This window comes from Mirounga angustirostris, unplaced genomic scaffold, assembly GCF_029215605.1.
Source record: "Mirounga angustirostris isolate CCGP_5_RB_7025 unplaced genomic scaffold, mMirAng1.0.hap1 SCAF_32, whole genome shotgun sequence".
NCBI lineage: Eukaryota > Metazoa > Chordata > Mammalia > Carnivora > Phocidae > Mirounga > Mirounga angustirostris.
This window is the reverse complement of record NW_026991740.1, coordinates 85513-105659: the sequence shown is the minus strand read 5'-3', so window position 1 is coordinate 105659 and position 20147 is coordinate 85513. Positions and strand designations below refer to the sequence as shown.

The window sequence follows — 20147 nt, the reverse complement described above, 5'->3', positions numbered from 1 at the left end:
AGAAAATACAGAGCCTCTTAGGTTACGGGGAGCCTGGTGGGTTCTAGGACCAGGCACTAGGCCCGTGGGAGAGTAGCTTGAGGTGAGTTCTTGGTGAGCTTTCCCGGGACAGTGTTGCAGGGACCGGTGATACCTTCTGTTAGAGACCCAGTACACAGCTGGGGGTCTGGGAAAAGGTATCTCCCCTTCAGTTGATGAAGTTTTCTAAGTAAATTTACCTTTCAAAAATAACTTTTCTCTTTATTCATTAGATACTATGTTTGGCAGAGCAGATTAAATTCACTGAAGATGTAGAAAATGCTATCAAAGACCATAGTCTTCATCAGATTGAAACACAGCTGGTGACTAAGCTAGAGCACTATACTGCCGTTGATACAAGTTCGGAGGATCCAGGGAACACTGGTATGAAAACTGGTCCGTCTTCTGCCTGCTTTGGGGTTATCTGAACTTCTTCTTGTTACTCTATCTTAATTTATGTCTTGTGTTTTTGACTGTATCTTTCAACCCATCACCTATTTCAGAGGTTTAGTTTAAGAATTAGAATATACATGCTTTTATATTGTACTTAGAATCAGTAATTTATTACTTGAAACAAATGTAGGAACCTCCCCCCATACAGGTTTCTTTATCCTCTTCTACGTAGCTGCGGTCTTGTGTATCACCCCTGCGTGCCCTGAAAACTCAGACTGCGTGACAGTGTTTGCCTTTAGCATGAAACGTTTTAAAGACTCGAGAAGAGCGGCCTGCTGTGTTTACCTGGATGCTTACCATTTCTGTTGCCCTTCCTTCATCCTGACACTCTCACTTTCCTGCCGATGGAGTAACTTCCTTTGGCGCTTCTTTTAGATGGAGTTGCTGGCTCTGATTTCCTTCCTACCGTTGCCTGCGTCTGACAGTGTCTTTATTTCACCTTCACTGTCTTTCCTTAAGGAAGTATTGTTTTGGTTCTTTGCATGTGGAATGATGTGGGATTGTATACCGGACATTGTGAGTATTGTGTTATGAGTGTCTGGGTCTTGTTTACATCCTTTGGATAATGTTGATGGTTCCTGTTAGCGGTTGATCGTGTTGGGTTCAGGCCCCACGTTCCAGCCAGCCTTCTCTGGGCTGTGGTTCTGATGCCAGCTCTTTTTTAGAAGTCGTTGACTCGTGTGTAGTATCGTCAGGCACCATGCTGTGCTCCTGAAACGGTTACCACCTTGTACGTCATCTACACTTCAGTAATTCAAACAAAATAGTCTTTGCAACACTACTCACATGCCCTCACGTGTGTGCCATCTCATGGCCGGCTCTCGGAGGCTTTGGTTTGGTGGCAAGGAAGAGATCGCCCAGCTGAGGGTGAGCCCAGGAATCATCACCCAGTTTCTAGAGTCATTTTCCCAATCCCCTCTGTCTCCATGCTCCGCCCAGTGTTTTTTGGTTTTCTTGGGCTCCCATTCTGCTCTCCGACCGCCAGCCTTCCCTGCCGGAGCTCGCCTGGACCGCGGGCTTACCCCCAGAGTTCGCCCGGACTGCTGGCCTCCCCCACCCCCAAGCTCCCTGACCGCCAGCCTTCCCCCGTCCCCGAGCTTGCCTCGACCGCCGGCCTTCTCCCCGGAGCTCGCCCCGACTGCACCTCTCAGGCTTCTGGCTGCAGTGGGTCCAGGCCTAGGGACACCAGAGAGACAAAAAGGGACCATTGGCTTGGTGGCACTTCTCGTTCAGCTCTTCCCCAATTTGCCTGACACTTTGTGTTTTTTCAGACTCCGGAATAGCCATCGAGGGCACGTTGTGCATGTTTTATACTTGGGCTCAGAGGGCTACATAGGCTGCAGTGTGCTTGCTCCCTCGTGTAAGGGACCCGACCCTCTCTCCCTGAAGTTTGGTGCCTTCATTTCCATATGCAAAATTCTTATTTTTTACTGGTGGATTTGACATTTGTTTGACTTCTGTGATTCATATGACCGTATCATTCAAATGTATCACAAAATTACCATTTAAATTCATTTAAAATATCTGTGTATGTATGTAATATATACGTAAGTCACAGGCTGACATTTTCTCCAAATGTTTTAATTTGCATACAGAATCTGGCATTCTGGAGCTTAAACTTAAAGCATTGATTCTTGATATTATTCATAATATTGATGTGGTAAAGCAGTTAAACCAAGTTCAAGTTCATACAACTGAAGACTGGGCCTGGAAAAAACAAGTCAGATTTTATATGAAAAGTGATCACACGTGTTATGTGCAAATGGTGGATTCTGAACTTCAGTATACTTACGAGTATCAGGTATGACTGGTGGCAAAGTATTTTATTTTTCCAGTTGAAACTATTTTAAAGGAAATTTGCTTTTGGGTGACAGAATTATTTTTATTTTGGTCGTAACCTTTAAGAATTTTTTTGTGTGCGACTGTAGTATGTTTCATCATAACTAAGAAGATGTTATATCAGAGAAATATTTGCAGAAAAGTAAAAATAATGGCGGTGTCGTACTGAATTCTGTGAATTTGCCTTTTCTTAGAGTAGCGTTTATGTAGAAATGGAGCTGTCTCTTTAATTCAGGGACAGTGGAGTCCAGCAATGTTGACGGAAGGAGTCTGGCCCACGCCTACACACACACACACACACACACACACCAGTAACCTAGCTCATGGAACCTGTTTTCAGAAAATCCAGCTGTATCCTCTCTGCCTTGTCCCATGATAACGAGTCAGTCATCAGACTATGTCAGACAATTATGTTAGTAAGGGTACGTCAGGAGAGTCGCCAGCTGACTCTTTCAGAAAGGAAATGTGTTTTGAGACCCAAATCTGTCTACTAAGTTAAGGGAAAACTCTATAAACTGCAACTGGAATTGGAATCTGTTTTCCCTAAAACTTAGACGTTTTGAGAATTATTTGATGAGTTGATATTATTAATTTCATAAGGAAGTTTTCAGAATAATTACATTTGAGTCTCCAAAGTGGTCCTGATTTATGAGGATCATAAGATTCAGGGAATTAATTTACATGAATTTTAAAATACAAGATAGAGTGATTATTATTGTATAATAGAGTTCTGGATTTCTTTGCCTTAGCAATATGTCTTTTTACCACTATCAAGAACTTGAGAGACTATTTGGAAAACCTTCCAATATATTAATTGAGGATGGAATAAACTACATGCTTGGGATTAACTAAGTTTAATTTTAGTTTGTGCTTTAAAAAGTTTCTTCTAGTAAAAAAATATTTTGGATATTTTTCTATGTTAGCAGCTTTAACTTTTTTGTTGCCTTTTTAGCTTTTTAACTAGTCCCACAACTTCATGTTTGTAAGGTTGAATAAAACATGAATATTCAAGCTTTCTGTTTCCCTTGCGTAGGGCAATGCTCCCAAGCTGGTTTATACGCCGCTGACGGACAAGTGCTACCTCACCCTCACTCAAGCCATGAAGATGGGTCTCGGAGGAAACCCTTACGGGCCAGCTGGGACTGGAAAAACTGAATCAGTCAAGGCCTTGGGTGGACTTCTTGGAAGACAAGTTTTAGTCTTTAATTGTGATGAGGTAGAATGCATAATACAAACTAGATAATAGTGTGTTAGTTATGAGTTTGGATTAGTATTCATGTACTTATATAGGAAATGCCCTATTTCAAAATCACTTTACTTTTGAGTAACTTGAAAACAGAATTTGTTTTATTTGAACAATAAAATGGAGAGAGGTTGCAGAGAGTATAGTCTCATAACTTTTTTTTTTTTTTTTAAAGATTTTATTTATTCATTTGACACACAGAGATAGAGAGAGCATGAGCAGGGGGAGAGGCAGAGGGAGAGGGAGAGGCAGGCTCCCCGCTGAGCCAGGAGCCCAATGTGGGGCTCAATCCCAGGACCCTGGGATCATGACCTGAGCCGAAGGCAGATGCTTAACCATCTGAGCCACCCAGGCGCCCCTAGTCTCATAACTTTTCTAAAGGGAACTAGTGCAAATAAATAAATACAGAATGAAGGGTTATGTTAGAGGGTAGAAAAATGTTTTGTTTTGTTTTTTTTAAATTAGTGATTCATCAGTTGCTTATAACATTCAGTGCTGGGGCTCCCGGGGGGCTCAGTCGGTGAAGCGCCTGCCTTTAGCTCAGGTCATGATCTTCGGGTCCTGGGATTGAGCCCCGCATCGGGCTCCCTGCTGTCTGGGAGCCTACTTCTCCCTCTCCTTCTGCTGCTCCCCCTGCTCTCTCTCTCTCTGTCAAATAAATAAAATCTAAAAACAAAAAAACAAAACCCCACGACACCCAGTGCTCATTACATTATGTGCCCTCCTTCCATCCCCCATTTACCCCATCCCTCCACCCCCTCCCCTCCAGCAACCCTCACTTTATTTCATCAAGGTAACTCGTGTGAAATTTAAGAAACAAAACAAATGAATATAGGGGAAGGGAAGGAAAAATGTTTTTAGCAAGGAGACTAGTGAACAGAAAGGAAAAAAGATTCATTTTGAAAATACCATTTTCAAAACATTTTGTGTAGGATTTATATTTCAACTTATTTTTTCACGGATATAATTTTTGCTGTTATTTTTTAGGGCATCGATGTGAAGTCAATGGGACGAATTTTTGTTGGTTTGGTAAAGTGTGGGGCCTGGGGCTGTTTTGATGAATTCAATAGACTAGAAGAATCTGTGCTGTCAGCCGTGTCTACACAGATCCAGACAATTCAAGACGCTTTGAAGAATCACAGAACTGTGTGCGAACTGCTTGGCAAGGAGGTATAGATATGTTGGGAATTTTAAAATTCAGATATTTTTTACGACTTTTCATTACTCCTACTCAGGCAGATATTCTGTCTTTGTTTTTCCTGGCGCCCCTGTTAAACCTTGTTACCTGTGAATTGTCTGAGGTTCTCACCCTTTTTTGGTCTCACTTTTCCATTCACCTTCAAAAGTTCGGTACTGAATACTAAAGTTATAATTGTATCTGCTAATGTTTCCTGGGCACTTACTCCGTGCTGGCCCTGTTCATAATGCTCCCGGTCCCATCTCACCTAACACCCATCAGAATCCCTCCAGGGAGGGACTGCTGTATATTTTCTGTTTTATGGATGGGGAAAGCACGGCTTGTGAGTTAGGAGTAAGTCGTGGGGCTGGGAACTGACCCCAAGTCTGTCTCAGTCGGAGGCCTACGTTTTTTGATCCCTATTCTGCATGGATCTTACAACACTAAGCATTTAGCTGTTTTTCTCTTCCTCATTTTTTCCCATCGGAGATACATATTCGCGTCATGACAGTGTGAACTTCTTTGTGTAGAAAGTGTGAGCTTCTCTATACAGTGTATAATGTTTGAAAACACGGAAAGTTCACAGACCTGTGAAATTATCCTCTAATCCATAATAACATTTTCACAGGGCAGGTTTTTCAGGGCAGGGCAGGGAAGTAAGACCGGTTCTAGATTACTAATATGTTATTTCCCTGCTGTTTCAACTCTTCATAAAGAAGAGAGAAACTGTTAACGTCTTGACCTTTCTGCCGTCAGAATGTGCTTTCTTACACACTGGGTTTTTCTCCTCCTGTAACAACCTGAAGGAATTGTCCTTTGTCCCAGTCAGCACTGGTCTTTCCACTGATGCTCTGGGATCTCCTTCCGAGGGACCTTGTCTTTGTTACTACCTCCCTGATAGAAGTAGCCCTCTCTCTTCTCCCCATTCCCCACTGGCTTTGAAACATAACCACCTTTTGTCCTTTTTAGTAACACACAATGTCATGTGTAATAATATTATAATATTTGATCTAATTAAAACATAAGCCAACCTTCCTCTCGCTCGTCTTCCCAACCACTTCTCTTTCTCCTTTTTTTCCTTTATAGCCAGATTTTTTTCCCTCTAGGTATTTCTGCTTACTTCCCGTCCATTGTTTGCACACTTTGATTTGGCTTTAAGTGTGCTTTTGCAGGTGCTCCTGCCAGAGGCTCTCGTGGTACTCTGCTCTCCCCTGTCAGAGCCTGAATCATGCGGTGCTTTTGCCTGTAGACTGTAAGCTCCTGAAGGGCATAAACTGTTACTGACTTCTGGTCAGAGTTGTGTTGTCTCTGTGTACCCAGCAAGGGCCTGGAACGAGGAGGCTTTCAGGAAGCATAGACACCCCACAGAACTAATTATAAAGGGCCTCTGTAAATAGTGTTGCTCCTAAGGAGGTTATCGTATGTTTTTGCCAAGGTGTAGGATTTGTGTGTAGAAATATGTACAATAAAATTTCTGTTAGCAACCTATTTTATATTTATAGTTACAGATATTTAATGCCCATATTTTAAATTAACATTTCAGGTAGAAATAAATTCTAATTCTGGAATTTTTATCACAATGAATCCTGCTGGAAAGGGTTATGGAGGACGACAGAAGCTACCTGACAATCTTAAACAGCTTTTCAGGCCAGTAGCCATGTCTCGTCCAGACAATGAGCTTATTGCAGAAGTTATTCTGTATTCAGAAGGCTTCAAGGATGCCAAAGTCTTGGGCAGAAAATTGGTAGCTATCTTCAATCTCTCCAGGTGAGTTTTCCTCTCTTAAATATTTTTATATTTTTTGGTTCCAGTGATCGATTATGGATTAGTGATCATTTTTCACATTTGTCCAATGTACCTATTCAGTGATTTTCATATTGGTGATTATATTGTACTTAAGGTATCGATAGGGAAGATTCTAGTTTAACATCTGACTCAAAACTATTTATTTTCCTTAAATGCTATGAATTTGATCTCACTTCTTTTGTGCAAAATATTTTTATTGGGGTGCTCCAGCTAAATGATGTTGATCGAACGAATTTATCAGCAGACCCTTCAAAGCCTACTGTTCTTTGGAGGGAATCTTCCACAGTTTTTCTTCTGTCTTCTGTCTTATTTCTAGTAATAGCGATGGACTTTTAGCTTCTTTGGGCGACCTAGAATTCTGGTTCATGTTACTTAAGAGCTGGTGAGAACTGGAGTGCCAGAAACTGAGAGCCAGATGGGTGGATCAAACAGTTGAGGGATAATAGTCACAGGTGCTTGTCCTTTAGTGTCTTCAGGAAGGTAAATAGCCAGGTCATGACAGCTTTATCCTGATCCTTGGGAATCGTCTGTCTTCAGTGTTTCACTGGAGCGATCAGTCCTGTGACTGGGTCCTTTACGTAAATTTATGGAATATTGGTTCTCGTTTCTATATGTCCATAGTTATAGTCTGTATTTCTTTAAATATAGCGATAGAATAATTTCTTATAGCTATCTGATGCTTTGTGATTTCTGTGTCTAAGGGAACTTTTGACGCCTCAGCAACATTACGACTGGGGTCTGAGAGCCTTGAAGACTGTTCTTAGAGGAAGTGGAGGCCTTCTTAGGCAGCTGAAGAAAAGCGGCATTAAACAGAATGGTAGGACTCGTTATTCAGATACAATCTTATTTAAAAAATGCAACAGCTTTAATTTAGAACACTTTTAGATTTATAGAAAAGTAATAAAGATGGTTTTTAAATGCCTGGCCCCCAGTTTCTCCTGTTGTTAACATCTTGCATTAGCATGCTATATTTTATCACAATAGTGGACCAATATTGATGTTATTTTTTAACTGAAATCCATACTTCATTCCACTTTTCCCTAGTTCTTACCCAATGTCCCATCATAACTTTAAAATGTGCATTAAATACTAAATAGTTGTGCTATATAGAGGAATAGTCTAGTCCACTTCTCCTCAGTCTTTGATGTACATTTACAATCACCTAGAGCCTTGTTAAAACACCAGTGTTGGGTCCTTATGCCCAGCTTCCTGATTCTGTAGGTCTGGGGCAGAGCCTGAGAATTTCTCTCATCTGAAAACAACAACCGTAGAAATGTACAGGGGTTTTCTCTTTCAAAGAGATAGTATACCAAGCAAAATTACCCTTTAAAAAAAAACTTAAGATTACAAAAAATACCTTTTACCCGTAAAATGACTTTCAAGTTACAGTGAAGTTAGAAAGATAGCATTCCCGTTGTCTCCTCTCATTTACTATGGTACATTTGCCAAAACTAGGAACCTGAGGCTGGCATATTACTGCTAACTGACGTCCAGACTTCATTTGGACTTCACGTGTTCTGTCGTTAACGCCCTCTTTCTGCTCCAGGATCAAGGCTAGGGTGCCTCATTGCCTCCAGTTGTCATGTCTCCTCAGTCTCCTTGGTGCTGTACAGGTCATGTGTCATGTAGACTCTTCCTCAGTCTGGGTTTTGTCGTGATGTTTCTGTCATGATGAGACCAGGTTCTGAACATTTGGAAAGAACACCAGAGAGGTGATGGGCCCATCTTACCACATTGTATCGGTGTATGCACAATGACCGCATGACGTCACTGCTGACGTTCACCTTCCCGGCTTATTTTAGAATTTGCCAGGTGTCTCCGCTGGAATAATAACTGTGAAATTACTGTTCTCCCCCTTCCCTACTGTACTTTTCGGAAGCTAGTTACTAAATGTGGCTCACCTTCAAAGCAGGCAGGCAAGGATTAAGCTCCATCTCTTAGAGGGGGGAATATCTGCAAATATTATTTGAAACTCTTCTGTAAATAAGATTTGTTTCTTCTTTCCTACTTATGTATTTATCAAATCATTTATTCAGATCAGACTCATGATATTTTATTATACTCTACCACCTTTTCCCCCCATTTATATAAGATAAATGATTCCCCCACCCATGGATGTGTGCCTTTATGAAAGGCCAAATATTCGACTCTGCAGATTGCTTTTAAAAAGTAAGTTGGGGGGGCTCGGGTGGCTCAGTTGGTTAAGTGTCCAACTCTTGATTTCGGCTCAGGTCATGATCTCAGGGTCCTGGGATCAAGCCCCGTGTTGGGCTCCATGCTCAGCACAGAGTCTGCTTGAGATTCTTTCCCTCTTGCTTGCCCTCTCTTTCTCTCTTCATTAAATAAATAAAATCTTTTTTTTTTAAACTAAGTTAAAACGCTGAAAATAAGTCAGCATAGAAAAACACACCATGTAAAATTATTTATTCAGACTTTAAGTGATTTAAGTATACATCTTAAAAAAAGGAAGCTGCTTTAGCTCTGTTATTGGGTTGGCACATGCCAGGGAAGATAAGTCATTTGGTGAGCTACTTAAATTACTATTTTTCTGTTGTCTCCCTCTTTTAAGAAACATTGAAACCATACCTATAGTAATTAAAGATGGCTTACTCATGCTTGAACGAAGCTCTGTTGTGCCCATGCCTCTTTGCACGTACTTAAACATGGAAATATTCAGCAATTATAGAGAAATACCAGACTAAAGACGGTTTCTTGCCTTCATTGATGTATCTTAGCTTTCAGCAGCTGATTAATATCCTTGAAAAAATAAGAATCTTGCAATGATGTTAGTATTTACATTTGGTTTGGGGATGGGTTTATGAATCACTTTTGAGCAAGTCTGATTAAAGACTGTTGCTCAGTCTGTTGGTTTTCAGTCTCAGGACTTAAACTTCTGGGAGGCAGTACTGGCGTATTTGAAGATGCCTGAGTCTGCACTTAGTTGATTTGGATGCGAGTCCCAGCTGTTAGACTGCTCTGCTTTCTCCGGTAAATCACTTAAACCCTTAGAGATTTAATATCCTCAAATATAAAACCAGAATAATGTAATACTTTCTTACTTTATACAGTTGTTGAAGGATCACATAAAAGCTGTAAAGTTCTATAAAATTATAAGTGCTGGCGACTTCTATTTTGTTTTTTTAAGATTCATTTTTTGAGAGACAAAGAACGCACATGAGTGGAGTAGGGACAGAGGGAGAGGGAGAGAGAATCTCAACCAGGCTACCTGCTGAGGCCTGAGCCCGACACGGGGCTGGATCCCAGGACCCTGACATCATGACCTGAGCTGAAACCAAGAGTCAGACACTTAACCAACTGAGCTGCCCAGACGCCCCAAGGATTTTTATTATTAATTAAAGTCTGGGAACCCTGGGACTCAAATTCTATGGAAGAGAGTCCAGAACTGTCCTTAGGGATCCTTATTTCTCAGTGGTCAAAAGATAGTAAGGTAAGCTTGTCAGTTCACATGGTATCAGAGGGCTTTGACTGTTACTAAATTCTAGCACATCATTTAATTACTAGTAACGAATATCATGGTATTTGAAAATTGTGTTTACGGTCATTAAAACTTTCTAAAGTCAGTAACGAATAATTTTAAAATGAAACTTTTTCTCCAGTTGATGAAAGTCAAATTGTGGTACAAGCGCTGAGGCTTAATACAATGTCAAAGTTTACGTTTGCTGACTGCTCACGGTTTGATGCGCTGATTAAAGATGTGTTTCCTGGGATCGACTTGAGAGAAGTGGAATATGGTGAACTGAGTTCTGCACTACAGCGAGTCTTTGAGGAGGCCAGCTATGAAATCATACCGGATCAGGTAACCGTCAAGGATACTTTGTAATAGGAGTGCCCGGGTGGCTCAGCGGTTAAGCATCCGACTCTTGATTTTGGCTCAGGTCGTGATCTTGGGGTCGTGAGATCGAGCCCCACATCAGGCTCCCTGCTCAGTGTGGAGCCTGCTTGTCCTTCTCCCTCTGCTCCTCCCACCGCTTGCACTCTCTTTCTCTCTCTCTCAAATAAATAAATAAAATTTTAAAAAGAGAATATAATATATTGATCCTTTCTCCTAGTTAATTCCTTATTAACTATCTTTATCTTTTATCTTTCCATTTAAATCTCACTTACTCAGGGATGCCTTCCCTGATCTTTGAGTCCAGATGAAGTTTCCTTGCTGTGTGTTTCATTACTTTTCTTTCTCACGTACTTACTAACGCTTAATCTAATCGTATATTTGACTAATAATTGATTTTCCCCCACCAAATATAGTGTTCGTGCAATGTGGGATCCATGTCTGTTTTTGTTCATCATTTTATTCCTAGTGCCTTTTACAGAGCCTGGCCCATAATAGATCCATCATATATATATATTTTTTTTTTTTTTTAAAGATTTTATTTATTTATTTGAGAGAGAGAGAATGAGAGACAGAGAGCATGAGAGGGAGGAGGGTCAGAGGGAGAAGCAGACTCCCCGCCGAGCAGGGAGCCCGATGCGGGACTCGATCCCGGGACTCCAGGATCACGACCCGAGCGGAAGGCAGTCGCTTAACCAACTGAGCCACCCAGGCGCCCCATCATATATATTTTTGATAATTGATTACATATGACTTAGTTTCACTTTGACAATTTCTTAGGAGAAATTCTTTTTAGTAGCTTTTTTTATGTAGCACAAGTACATGTTCAAAATGAACATTTTTCCCTCTTTTTTTTGAGAGATACAGGATATAAATGCATGAATCAACTAATGAATAAAATAATACATATATTTGAATGAGTGAGTAAAATAATGAACATATTGTCAAATGATTTGGAAAGTATACTTGTTTCTTTTAAAGAAATACTGGATTTAAAGATCATGGTGTAAACATGCTCAGATTTATTTAGGTGTCATTTTGTTTAAGGCTGTTTATCTTCCACTGAAGAAATCAAAGGCTTTAATTTTATATGTTTGGAATAGAACAACTGTTAAGAATGAGAACAGAACTATGGTTGTGTACTATAAATCATATACAAACATGTTTCTTTTCTACTAGATCAAGAAGGCTTTAGAATTGTATGAACAGTTACGCCAAAGAATGGGAGTTGTCATTGTTGGCCCAAGTGGTGCTGGGAAATCAACCCTGTGGAGGATGTTAAGGGCAGCGCTGGGCAGAATTGGCAAAGTGGTCAAACAGTATACCATGAATCCCAAAGCTATGCCTCGACGTCAGCTGTTAGGCCATATTGACATGGATACCAGGGAATGGTCTGATGGCGTTTTGACAAACAGCGCTCGCCAAGTGGTCCGAGAACCTCAAGGTTGGTGTGTGGTTTGTGATTCTTTGCTTTCCTTTCCTTTGTACTTTTTAGAAGATGACAGAGCTTGTCTTTAACGCTGTCCTTATTAAAGTCTTGCACGTAACCATAAACTGCCTTATAAATGGTGTACGTTGACCGTTTACTTCAGAGGGGCCCAAGATGTGCTGTCATGTTGATCTAGACTGAATAGGAACTTCTGTTATAATAGAAACTCGGAGTAATCTGGGTGAGTTGCGATTCACAACTAGATTAATTTACTGAAAAAATAGAAAATCTATTTTTGCGTCACAAATAAGATGACAAGTTTTGTTTGGGTTTAAAATTGGTGTGTGTGTGTGTAAACACTCTTTTTTTTTTTTTTTAAAGATTTTATTTATTTATTTGACAGAGACACAGCGAGAGAGGGAACACAAGCAGGGGGAGTGGGAGAGGGAGAAGCAGATTCCCGCTGAGCAGGGAGCCCAGTGGGGAGCTCGATCCCAGGACCCTGGGATCATGACCTGAGCCGAAGGCAGACGCTTAACTGACTGAGCCACCCAGGCGCCCTGTAAACACTCTTAACTCATGAGTTGGAATACAGTGTTTTGAATCATTTTGAAAATTTAAGTCGTAAAACAGTAGTCGTCTTGCTCTCAGCTTTTTGGTTTGGTGTTTAAAGGGATTTTTGGCCAGAATCTGAGAAGACTTCTTACTTTTTATTCAGTCATAATTAAAAGTTGTTTTTCTAAGCCAGTGAGGGAAGGGTTTAGAACTGAGACATTGGAAGAGATTTTCCGTGTAGTTTTTCATTTTCACTGTGGTTAATAATATCACACTCAGTAAAAACCAAATATTGCCTGTATTGACTTGTCACACTTTTATGGGTGATATCATCCTGTTTGAATTATCTCCAAGTACACTTGAAACCATTCTCATTTTAGGAAGGATGGATTTAAAAAAAAAGAGACTTGTGTACATAGCACTACTTCTCCCCTTTGAAGTCAATTTTTTATATATCAAAGAAATTTGATGGCTGAATTTGGTATTTCTCAAATAGGATGCTAAAAATGGGTTTCCTGTCTTTTCTACAAGAGATACTACATTCTTAGGACCTGGTAGGAGACAAAGGTGTGGAGAGTATCTCACAAGCTCATGGGACTGGAAGTAGCCCAGTCTTGCAGACCATCTTTTCCTTTAGTTCTGTATGTTTGGGGACAGGTAGAGCATTATCACAGGGCACGTGGCTGAGGGACAGGTAGGGTGTTACCACAGGAGGCCTCGAGCTCGGCTGCAGTGCAGAGTCACGGGGAAAATCTCACCTTGTTCTACTTTAGCTCTTCATAATATAAAATAACACTGGGTGGAAATTACTTCTGAAGACTAAGAGATGGTTATTTGATTCCTCATTTTTAGTTGTTATCACTGCGTATAGTTTCGTTTTACTTGCACTTCCTTGTTTTGAAAACAGATGTCAGCTCATGGATAATATGTGATGGTGATATTGACCCCGAATGGATAGAGTCCCTGAATTCAGTTCTGGATGACAATCGACTCCTCACCATGCCCAGCGGAGAAAGGATTCAGTTTGGCCCAAATGTTAACTTTATATTTGAAACTCATGATTTAAGTTGTGCCTCGCCAGCCACAATATCTAGAATGGGAATGATCTTTCTTAGGTAAACCATCAGAGCACTTGCCTGCGTGATGTGAGAATATTCTTCAGTTATTGGTTTGGTTTCATAGCTAAGTGGAGTAAGTGTTGTATGAATGATGTGTAAATACGTGTTTCCTCATTTTTTATTAACTTCCTGTGTTAGGTTTTACTTCATTCAGAGAGTAACGGTTTTATTGCAGTTAAATTGTTTCAGTGTTTAGTGTATTACAGTCACTAAGGATTATATTTGTTTGCTTCAGTGAGACAACAAGTATTTCATTGTTTCTTTTTTTCTCTTACTTCTGTTTAAATGTTACCAGTGCAGAGAAGTGAAGAAGCTGGTTATGAACTAGAGGCTGATAATCCAGAACTAAGTAGCAATATTTTAATCATAAAATTTTAGATTCATAGGATTTTAGGGCCAACCTAGGCCATCCTAGGGAAGTGACCTTTCACTGTACAAATTGGAGACCTCCTGACTTAATTTTTACTTTCTTCCTCAGTGTATTTGCTTCAGGGGTAAAAATGAAGAATAAACTAATTTTAGATATCATGTATAATAGTCTCATGCCAGAACATAGACATTACAGCCAATTTCATTTTCCAGAATGAGTAATTAGAAAGCTTTCTTGCGCTTTTTGAATTGCTGTTTTAGAACTTGACACTTAGGGGTCTGTATAAATGCTAAATGCCCTCCTCGTTCAGCACCACTTGAAGCTATTGTCGGTGTTATGTGACATGATAGTGCTATCAGGCCGGTTCAGATTGTTTCCAAAACTAATTGCTTGCTGCTTTGATAGTATTTTAGGGAACATTTATATTAAATAGTCATGAACTCCAGTTAAATTTTTTAGGTATTAATTATTAAAAGATACACCATGGTGTTTATAACTTTTGTAGCCGTGTCTCACACAGTTTGTCTACTTGTTCAACATACTCTTATAATCTGGTGAGAAAAGTGGCATAAAAGGGAAGTTTATAACTAAATGTTGAAATCTTTATTGAATGCCTATTATGTATGTGACTTTAAGTCAGGCATTTTAGGAGAGACAGAGCAAGAAAGGGGTAAAACTAACACAGAGGGCTTGTCTTTGTGGAGCATCCCTTCAAGTAGAGGAGATAAAATAAATGGAACAATTATATCACAAGGTAGAATATAAGTGACATAAATGGTAAGCAGAGTGCGATAGGTATTTAGCAGAAAGAAAGACCACGGATTGCTGCACGGGATTTAAAAATTGTTGGTGAACCCGATATTGTTTGTGAGAGGCATGATGAATGTATATGATTGCATGTAAAATACAAATACATGGTAACATTTTCGCTGCTTTTGATCAGCTTGTACCTTGGTTTTAGGTTCCATTCATTTCTTCATTTGTTGAACACTTGCTATGTTATAGGCCAAATGAGGACCTTCTGATAGTGAAAGAGAATGCTGTTAATTATTCTGGGACAGTAAACCAGGATCGTCCTGGATGAACCATCAAGATGTGTAGTTACCATAGGCACTGGGGAAACACCATTGACAGCAAAGTCTTTATTCTGCAGGGGCTCCGAGAGTCTCTGGTTTTCAGACTTGAGCTGATCTAATGTAACTTACGTATTTACTTTTTTTTTTTTTAAGTTTTTTTTTTTTTTAAGATTTTATTTATTTATTTGACAGAGAGAGAGAGTGAGCACTAGCACAAGCAGGGGAAACGGCAGAGGGAGAAGCAGGCTTCCCGCAGAGCAGGGAGCCAGATGCGGGGCTCAATCCCAGGACCCCAGGATCACGACCTGAGTTGAAGGCAGACGCTTAATGACTGAGCCACCCAGGCGCCCCACGTATTTACTTTTGATCATCCCATTTTTCTTTTCCTTTTTACCTGGATAGAAATGTGAGAGGAGAAATTCAAGGGCTCAGTAGTTATAGTGTTGCTACAAAACAGTGGTAGAGAGTAGGAAAGAAGTGGCAAAATCATGAACCCTTGTCTATTCCAAAATTGTTTATGAATTGTTCTTACCATAATTTTTTATAATTATTTAAGATATAATTTTGAATATCAGTATTATATTTAATTTCAGTCACTGAATGTTACTCATGTAATTAGGTGTTTTGCTAAAGGAATTGTATTTTACTTAACAAAGATCTTTGAGTTTTAATAGTGGCATGAGAATTTAGGTAGTTGGCTTTTTTTGAGAGAAAGAAGAAGAAAAAAATATTTTTAAAGATCTGTATTAAGATGCAGCTGTCCTTGAACTCTGCTGTGTTTTTGAATCACCCAGAGATTTTGTTAAAGTGAAGATTTTGTTTCAGTAAGTCTGAGATGGGATTTGGGATTGTCTATTTCTCTATTCCTAAGGATTTAGACAACTTTTTGGCTAATCTGTATATAATTCCTCTCTGTGTTTATAATATAGATAAAATTTATTTGCTTTATTTTACAGAAAATGGCATATACATATATGCGTATACGTATGTGTGCATGTATATATATACACATAACTAATATATACGTATACATAGAGAAATAACTAAAGTTAACACTTATACTAGCAGATACAATACCTGTGTAGAATAATGTTTATCAGAGCAGAAATTCATTTTGAGAGAAAATTGACAGTGTCTTCCTTTTTTTTTTTTTTTAAGATTTTATTCATTTATTTGAGAGAGAGAAAGGCGGAGACTGAGCAGGAGCAGAGGGGGAGGGGCAGAGGGAGAAGCAGGCTCCTCGCTGAGCAGGGAGCCCAAAGGACGTGGGGCTGGGACACAGGGCTTGAGCCCAGCACCCTGGGATCATGACCTGAGCCGAAGGCAGATGCCTCACCGACTGAGCCATCTAGGCGCCCCTGACAGTGTCTCCCTAAGTAATTTCTTACATGCTTATTAATCTGTTTCAGTGATGAAGAGACAGATGTTAATTCTCTGATAAAATCTTGGTTGAAGAATCAGCCTCCTAATTATAGGAATAATCTTGAAAACTGGATTGGAGATTACTTTGAAAAGGCTTTACAGTGGATTCTGAAGCAGGTAAGTTAGCCATAATATTTCATAATTAATCATTTAGGCCAGAAGTACAGTGATTAAGAGTGTTGCTTAGAGATAGCTGCCTTTTAGTGGATCTCAGCCAGAATCTGGGGGCAGAGTGAGAAGTAGGTGTCTTCCCTGCTCTCCTGCTCTTTGTCTTGGCTTAACTTTCTTTATGGTGTCTTAAAACACTTCAGTTCTCTCACCTACAATGTCCTGAACTGCTTACCTAAAAACCTTGAATAGTGGAATCTCCCATTGTTTACTAGCAAAATGATGTTACTGTCACATTTCACTGTCAGGAAATGCCTGCTTGTATTTCTTGCTAAAAACAACGTCAAGGTAATACTACAGTAGAAGAGGGATGGCGACTCGTTTACAGTGTTACTGAGCACTGCCTGTGCAGACATTATTGCATATCTGACATAGGCATCAAGCATAGCACTAGACAAGACAGGACAGACTCCTTCCTTGGGAGGGTTTGCCTAATGGAGAAAACGGAGGTGTGAAGAGATCATCAGAATCAGATGAAGAGAGTATTGCTGTCTTCCAGGAGAGTTTAAAAAGGTGATCACACTTGATTTTGAATTTGAAGCATGAATAGCAGTTTCAGGTGCACAGAAGGCAGGGGAGGACTTTTACAGGTTCTACACGATTTTTCAGCTATTTCCGGTTTTTGTGTCATTGCTTTTCGGAGAACTGTGAACATAGAGAAGTAGAGGAAGTAAACAGCAGTGGAAGTACTTTTGGGAAGCATCTGATTGCTAATCTGAACTTGATTTAGTGGTTGCTACTTGGGGATTGAATAGGATCTGCCGAGAAATGGAGATCTCCCTTCAGTTTTCTTACCTTTTTCTTTTCCTGACTGTAAGGATATAAGAGATGGTGGGACAGGGATTGGTGAGGAGTGGGGTGTGAATGACAGAGGTTCCCTGGAGGCCTCAGGGGATGAAGCACTCCCTCCAGCCTGACAAGCTGTCTTCTTCTTTCTGGTATAACCACATGCATTCAGCTCGAAGCACCTTGAGGGCAAGGACCAAGCTGTAGTGTATCCACAGACCCAGGTGTGGTGCTGAAACATGCATGAATGAGCATGTATGTGCTTTAGTAAATACCTGCTGCCTCTGGCCTCGCTCCTTTTCAGTGGATATGTGGGGATTTCAGGAACATGAAATATGCAGAGCTAGCAAGGCGCTCCAGGACAAGTCCCTTGAGGTCATCTGCGTGGGTGCTGTTTTTGTTAGAAAGGGAAATACAACACTAGGTGGGATATATTGATATACAGGGGTTTCTAAGTGTAGGCATGAGGACAGGATAAGATGATCAAGCCATAGAGTGGATATAATCAGTTAGAAAATAAACTGATTCTGTTTTGAGGTCAGGTCCCTGTGATTGTTTGACGTGTTTTTAATGTGTTGACGCTTCCTTCCTTCTTATTCTTTGTTCACTGTGTTCAGATTTTGAGAAATATACTATAATGGTTACTCTAACCAAATGCTGATTTTATTTATAACTAGAGCTTTGCTTTCTTGTATCATTTTAGCAAACTAGACAATGTAGAAGAAAATGCGAGGGTTTCCTTTATCTTGCCTTTAAAGCCTGGAACTCTTAGCATGGCCCAAGCAGCTGGATTTCTGCTCATCTCCTTCCTTTTTCCTGCTCTTCCTCCCGTTTCTCCAACCCTCTAAAAATATTTTTTTTATGCAGAGTGATTTTTAAAAATATGTAAATTGGATCATTTTACTCTCTTACTTAAAAACACTTTAAAAGTAGTGAAGATAAACGTTACACTCCTTACCACGGCCGATGCAGTTCTTCGTACTCTGGCCCTTGCCTCGCTGTCTGCACTTCTGAACTACCCCACTGGCTTGCCTTTGCTTGTGCTGTGTTCTCTGCATGCCAGACGGATGCATCCTTCAGATGCTGGCTTAACTGTTGCCGTTTCGAAAGAGGCGGGTCTCCATCTGAGTTACTCTGAGAGCACTCTCTTCTGCTTCTCTGGAGCTTTTTTTTTTTTTTTTTTTATTCATTTGAGATACAGAGAGAGAGAGCATGAGCAGGGAGAGAGGCAGAGGGAGAGGGAGAAGCAGGCTCCCTGCTGAGCCAGGAGCCCGATGCGGGGCTCGATCCCAGGACCCTGGGATCATGACCTGAGCCCAAGGCAGACGCTAAACCATCTGAGCCACCCAGGGGCCCCTTCTCTGGAGCTTTTACTGGGACTTGTTGACCGTCTCCCCTACGAGACTGGAGTCACACAAATGGAAGTTTCTGTTTAGGTCACCTTTTTTTTCCCCCCATACTTAGCACCGCAGGGACATGTGACTGATGCATAAATGGTTCTCTGTAAATACTTAGAGATTGAATGAATGAGAACCTTTTTCCCTTTTAACCCCCCGGCAGTTGCACACGGGCTCCAGAGGCCCACAGTTCGAAATCATCTACACCACTGCAATCCACAAGTTTCATTTTAAATTGTGCGTACAGAGCCAGCTCCACATGGGTTTTTTGTATTAAGTCTGCTTTTACCAGCCATACTCGTCCAGTGTCCTCTAGTTTCCTTTTTATCAGCAGGAGGAAATGGGGGACTGTTCTTTTTAGATCAGTGCTCAGTGATGTACTTTTTCTTTTATTTTCTTCAAGTTTAGGAAGTAAACAAACCACACATCTACTTAAGGACTCTAGCACTTACTGCTAGAAATGCACAATTGCATTTTTATGATCACTTTTTATTTTCAAAGTTTATACATGTAAACTGAATGAAATGTAAACTTTCTACATCTTTAGCAGAGGGATGCATTTAACAATCATAGTTGAAAAGATATGTGAGTGTAAATCTATGTGTTTCTGTGTTTACCAATTAATGTTTGTTTTTTGTCTGTACCATGGATTTTAATTAACAGAATGACTATGTGGTTGAAACAAGTTTGGTTGGGACTGTGATGAACGGTCTGTCACATCTACGTGGATGCCAAAATCATGACCAGTTTATTATTAATCTCATACGGGGACTTGGCGGAAATCTGAACATGAAATCACGTCTGGAATTCACCAAAGAGGTGATGCACATTTAAAACCTATATTCAGTCAACATTTTTCTTTAATTTTCATGACTCTTAATCGCCAAAATAGAGTGATTTGTAACTGTAAGGTATAGAACCTTTTAATTTTGAAATTAATGCATTCAATAGAAGAGTTATGCATTTGAATATATGTACTTATTTTTTCCTTTGAACAAGTTTATGGTATTTTATGATATTAAAATTTTATAAAATGTTTAATAGGCTGTATTATGGACCATATCTTTTTTTGTTAAACATTTTTGAAACTAATTAGCCACATGAATATATATAATTATTCATTTTAAGTTTTAGAATTATACATTTTTTTTAAAGATTTTATTTATTTATTTGACAGAGAGAGACACAGCGAGAGAGGGAAGACAAGCAGGGGGAATGGGAGAGGGAGAAGCGGCTTTCTGCACAGCAGCGAGCCCGATGCGGGGCTCGATCCCAGGACCCTGGGATCATGACCTGAGCTGAAGGCAGATGTTTAACTGACTGAGCCACCCAGGCACCCCAGAATAATACATATTTTTAATCATTTATTTAACCAGAACAGTTTTAGCAGTTAGGAATGCTAGGATGGATTAATCATTATCAACATTTTCTTTAATAAAT

General features: G+C 40.0%; 1 protein-coding gene across 1 annotated transcript in view; it reads left to right on the top strand.

The window, feature by feature from the left end:
• DYNC2H1 (dynein cytoplasmic 2 heavy chain 1) overlaps window positions 1–20147 on the top strand; it is a 146964-nt gene that overhangs the window by 44886 nt on the left and 81931 nt on the right. The window contains 11 exon segments of the mRNA XM_064583827.1: window positions 252–402; window positions 2067–2272; window positions 3344–3526; window positions 4541–4723; window positions 6274–6497; window positions 7238–7353; window positions 10154–10353; window positions 11566–11830; window positions 13278–13485; window positions 16344–16473; window positions 19371–19526. Coding sequence (XP_064439897.1) covers window positions 252–402; window positions 2067–2272; window positions 3344–3526; window positions 4541–4723; window positions 6274–6497; window positions 7238–7353; window positions 10154–10353; window positions 11566–11830; window positions 13278–13485; window positions 16344–16473; window positions 19371–19526 — 2022 coding nt within the window.